The 5572-nt window shown below is 27.5% G+C and overlaps 1 protein-coding gene across 1 annotated transcript; it reads left to right on the forward strand.

Moving 5' to 3' along the window:
- Positions 1-1287: 1287 nt before the first annotated feature.
- Positions 1288-5341, forward strand: LOC148211745 (transcription factor bHLH160-like). The gene is made up of 2 exons (XM_088123298.1): positions 1288-2038; positions 4585-5341. The coding sequence occupies exons 1-2, from the start codon at positions 1682-1684 to the stop codon at positions 5068-5070; spliced, it is 843 nt and encodes a 280-aa protein (XP_087979424.1). The 5' UTR covers positions 1288-1681; the 3' UTR covers positions 5071-5341.
- Positions 5342-5572: the final 231 nt, after the last annotated feature.

Below are 5572 nucleotides of genomic sequence, written 5' to 3' on the forward strand. Positions count from 1 at the left end.
ATAAAAAAAAAAGTTTCTTCTTGATGTGCAGTTAAAATTAACTATTTTTTAATTAAAAAAATCATTACAAATATGGGAGAAAGATTCAAATTCATAGTGGATCGAAACTACCAATGCCACTATATAAGTTGCACTAAATTTTCAATATTTTAATTCAAATAGCCAAATATTTAAAATATTTTATTTTAATTCTTAAACTCTGCAGACGATGAATTTTTTTTATTAATAACTATAACAGCAAACTTAATACTTGACATATCACAAGTGATGACAAAAACAAAAAGTAATTAATCTTTTTATACAAAGTTTAGTAATTAAATTAACATAATACACAAATCAAAACAAACCTCTAGATTAAAATAAGATTTAAATTAGAAAAATTATAAATTTAGTTCTTATAAAGTTATTTTGTAACGTCCCTAAAGTTTAAAACATTTCAAATATCATTTATACTATTAATAGTATCAAGGGAACGTTGACAAATAAATATATTTTGTGAGATTGATTTGACATCTCATTTACTTTATTATTTTATTTTGTGGGAGTCGGTTCTAAACATATCAAGATAACAATTTGTTGAGTTTCATAACTCTAGAAGTTGGATTATTTGTTTATTTTATTATTATTATTATTATTTTTTTTTGGTGTGTTCGATGTATAAAGAGGAGAGGGAAGCACCTAATCTCTCTTTTTCTCTCTCCAAAGTTCAACTCATCAGGTTTCCATTTTTTCTTCTTCGCATCACAAGAGAATAGAGGTATCTCGACTCAATCATCTTCTTTTTTTTTTTTTCTTTTCATTTGTGTTTTGGGTTTGATTTGTTTTCTTGATTCCTTTGTGGATTATACATATTTGGCAAAGCACCTAAGTTCCAAGTATTAGGGTTTCAAACAATTTAGCCTCGGTTAATTTTGTTTTTTGTTATCCATTTTTTGAAACTTCTACCTTTCTACTTATATTCTTTGTTTGTTATCTACCGTTTAGAAACATGGATAACTCGTGGTAGCTGTTCCAGTACACAAACAAGGTGGGTTGGGGTTTAGGAGGTATTTTGAGCGCATACTTTTTGCTTTAATAGAGAAAGGGCTTGGCATTTCACTCTTTGTTGTGGGGTTGTCACGGATTGGCCGGCCATACGGATAAGGAAGTCCAAGGAATTTTTTCTTTGTGGAGGTTTCACATCACATTAGTGATTCCATTCCTTCCGGATAACCTAAAACGTGTAGGCCTACCGAGAGGGTGATCAAAGTTGTAAGCTAGAAAACAAAGTAGATTGTTTTTGTCTTTGAAAAACGTTGTAAAGCACCCCAAAAATTACGAAGAAACAAATATAATATTTAAAAATAAAATACTTAAAATGAAATGATTATCCAATCGGGTGGTAGGTTTTGAAATTGATAGTGTGAGATTGTGAGATTATGGTATTTAATGTTTTCTTTCTAAGAAATGAGAGGGGATGATTATTCAAACTTTACTTTACTAGACAGATTATAGTACGCAACTTTCACTACTGAGATTTAACCGTTTAACGTTGAGCTATGTTCTATTTCTCGCTGCAAAAGTTGATTCCTAATTGCTAGGGGTAAATATATATCAAAAGGGTAAAATTGTTACCATATGATCACATATGTACTAATTAAATGGCTTCATTCGTAAGTGATTTGGCAGGAAATTAGTGGGCATGAGAATGGAAGGGAAGTGGAGTTTGAGTATGGCATTGGCACCATGGGAGGAGGATATATTGAATATTGATCAAAACTATGGATTTGTAGAGAGAGAAAACCCACCATTATTTCCAATATTTCCACCATCCATTAATGGCAATAATATTGAAGAAACCCATTTCTCCAAAGGTGCATTAATGGGTTTGGAGGAGGAGAAGGGGAATTTTACCTCTCCAATTGGAGTTGAAGCCTCAAATTCAAATGCAAATGCAAAGAAAGAGGAACACAATGCTAAGGAGAGAGAGAGGAGGATGAAGCTCTCTCAAACCTACTTTTCCCTTCGTTCATTGCTTCCAAATTCTAGACGATCAAAGGTTCCTTCCTACTACTTTTTCTCTTTTAAGTTTGAGCTTAAAAATACTATTTTGGTTTATTTTGGTCTCTATATTAAAATGTTCATTTTGATCTCTGTACTTTTAACTTTGGTTCATTTTAGTCCTTATACTTTCAAAATGTTTCGTTTTGGTCTCTAAACTTTTAAAAACGGATCATTTTGGTCTCTTCATTTTATTTCTAATCTCAAATTTTCTATCAAAATTTCAACACGACACTACACTCCAATATATTTCTTGAAATGTAGCGTGTGTAGAATTTGTGTTAAAAGTTTGAAAATAGACACTAATATATTCACTTTTTTAAAGTACAGGGATAAAAAAAATAATAATCACAAAGTACAAAGACTGAAATAAACCAAAATTATAAGTACAATGACCAAAATATTACGTTAAACCTAAGTTTAATTATCAAACGTTTCTATCATTAATGAGGAGTAAGATAAATCTATCAGAATTTACAAAGAAAAAGTAATTGAACTCTACCATACCATAGTAAATTTAGATAAATAACCTACTCTATGATATGGCATTTTGTTTGAAATGGTCACGTTGGAAAATCACCTTGAATGAAAAATATTGTGAATTGATGTTAGGCCTGTAGGCTCTATAGTATAGAATGCATAATGATGATGTCAATTATTGGTTTTTATCATATAAGATTTATGTTATCTTCTCGATATTATTTTAATCTTTGGTTTATGAACTTTTAATATGTTGATTTAGATCTCTAAACTTTCAAATTTGGCTCTATTTTAGCCTTTAATCTTTTAAAATGTCTAGTTTTGTTGAAACTTAAAAAGGAAAAAAAAAGGACAAATTTGGTCCTTTTGTTAGGTATGTATTCTAACTACAAAAGTTGAATAGAGAATATAAGTAAATAAATATTTGTGAAAAATATGGTAGCAAGAATAATCAAAATGATTATTTAAAAGAAACATTAAATGACTAAATTAGACATTTAAAAATTTTTGGGACTAAAGAGGAAATTTAGTCATTTAAAAATTTTTGGGACTAAAGAGGAACAAATTTGAAAGTTTAATTAAAAATATATATATAAAAAAGAGATTTAAACCTTTTAAAAATAATTTCTATTTTAAAATATAAAATACAGTTTTTAGTAATGTTAAAACCTGTTTAGTTGAATAATTTTTTTAAACAGTTTTAAAGCAAGAAGTATACACCAAAAATATTATTTTTGAATAATTTTCTTAAACAGTTTTAAAGCAAGAAGTATCCACCAAAAATATTATTTTGGTGTTTTCATGTTTTTTTTTTAATAAATATTTTGTTAAATTTACTATCCTTACATAATCATCAGTCATTTTCTAAGTATTACTTAACGAAATTATACATTATTTCATTGTTTAAAATAGTTTTGCAATGATGAATCTAATGTAGTTTATCTCACCACATTTAATTAATTGAAAACTGAAAAACTTCCACATTTTGAAAAAATTATCATATACGGATTTTGCGTGTTTTGAATAATTGTTAGGGTAGAGATTGAACCTTCGACTTGAAAAAAGAGTTATGTTCAAGTTGGCTAAAGAATAAATATATGTTATCGTATTATTTAAAAGTCAAAATAATTAGAATATATAATTCACGCCACCACAATAAATCTAACATAAAAAAATAAAATGATTATCAATCTGGACCTAAATTATTTTATATGGGTAGATCAAATGTCACATTTCATTGGGCCCTGTTACTTATAACCTAAGAATGGGAATGAATCGGAATGAGAATGTTATTTCTTGACTGTGCTAATTTTTTTAATAACAAAAGTAATTAAATTTTAACTTATTTTATTACTATATTATTGATAGTAAATATTTTTTTATCGTAACAATTTATTTAATGTTAATAAATAATGAATAATTAAGATAAAATTACATCGACTAAAATACTTTTTATTAGAACCATTATCATTTAATATAAAATATTAATAAATTTTATTATTATAATATTTAATAATAACATTATTAAACTTAATAAATATAAACTTATAATATTTTATAATAAAATTATATCAACTAATAAAAGTGATCTAAATTTTTATTAGAAAAAATTTATCAATGGTGTAAATGAAAAATAAACAAAAAGTATAAAATAATTAAGTAAAGAGACAGAAAGGGTAAAAGTAAAAAAATAAGTGCAATAAATGTGTGGAGTCCACACGAATGTGAACGAGATTACGAGGGTATAGAAGAGGAATGAGATTGCCTCGAAATTAAAAAATCTTTGGGTCCCACAATTTATTTCTCATTCCTACCATTTGTTAACATATGAAAATAAATGAAAAAAATTGATTTTCATTTCTTGATTCACGTTCCGTTGAATTAAACACGACCTTAAATTTAGTATTGAAAAACAAGCCTTCTTATTTCTTGTTCCAAAACAAGATTTGATCATTTTTTAATCCACGGGTGTTGGGGCCGTACTATTCTATTTTTCTTTACTAAAAAAGAGAAACATAAAGGTTAAAAAACCACACGAAAAATAAACCTAATATGTACTTGCAGAAGAGATGGAGTTCATCAAGGATAATCGACAAAGTTATAGAGTACATCCCCACAGTAGAAAAAGAGATAGAGAAGCAGAAGCACAAAAAGGAGGAGCTGATAAAAGCAAAAGAGATGAGAAATTACAACAATAATAATGAAAGAGTAACTGCAGCTGCCACTGTTTCGACCCACCCACTGAGCAACTCAGGAGAAGTGATAATCCAAATATGCATAAACCAAAAACCAGCTGCTGAAAATTATTGCATTTTGTTTTCAAGTTTGATTCGTAAGGCTGAAGCAGAAGGCATCACAATCATTGGTGCTTCCACAGTTTCTGTTTCTGGAGATCATCCCACCCTCACCTGCCATTTGCATGTCCAGGTAATATCTAATATATATTCTATTTACGCTTATATAATAACCCAAAATTTTCACCCTTGCTTGGCGTTTGGTAATGTTTCGGTTTTCTTGTTTCTCTTTCTCTTTTTTATAAAGAAAAAATAGAATTGCTTCAACATCGTTCATGTTGGAACAAATTACAAACGGAACAAGTTTAAAAATTTTCTATTCAATTTTGAGATTGTTTCTAAAAATTAGAAACAAGAAAGATCAATGATTTGTCAAAGTTTTGGATTTCTTAATAAAATTGGAAATGAGAAACAAGAAATGGGAATGTTACCAAAATGAACACTGACATTCGCGTTTCTTATTTCTTATTTCTCGCTTTCAAATTTTAGGAAACATAAGCATTTTTGGTAAATATTGATATGCCTATTTCCCATTTCTAAGAAACCTTTCCAAAATTGAAAACAATAAATCATATTTCATGTTTTTTTTTCCTCTATTTTTCAGTTTTTTCCAAAACATATATAGATAAAATAATTTTTTTTATCATTTTCTAGTCATAAATATAACATAAAAATAATTTGAAAAATTAAATTTCATATACAAATTTTACCTTCTTTTAATCTAAAATTTTAGAGAACAAGAAACAAAAATATTACTA

This window comes from Momordica charantia (assembly GCF_013281855.1).
Source record: "Momordica charantia cultivar OHB3-1 chromosome 4 unlocalized genomic scaffold, Mcharantia_2.0 BLBB01000004.1, whole genome shotgun sequence".
Taxonomy (NCBI): Eukaryota; Viridiplantae; Streptophyta; class Magnoliopsida; order Cucurbitales; family Cucurbitaceae; genus Momordica; species Momordica charantia.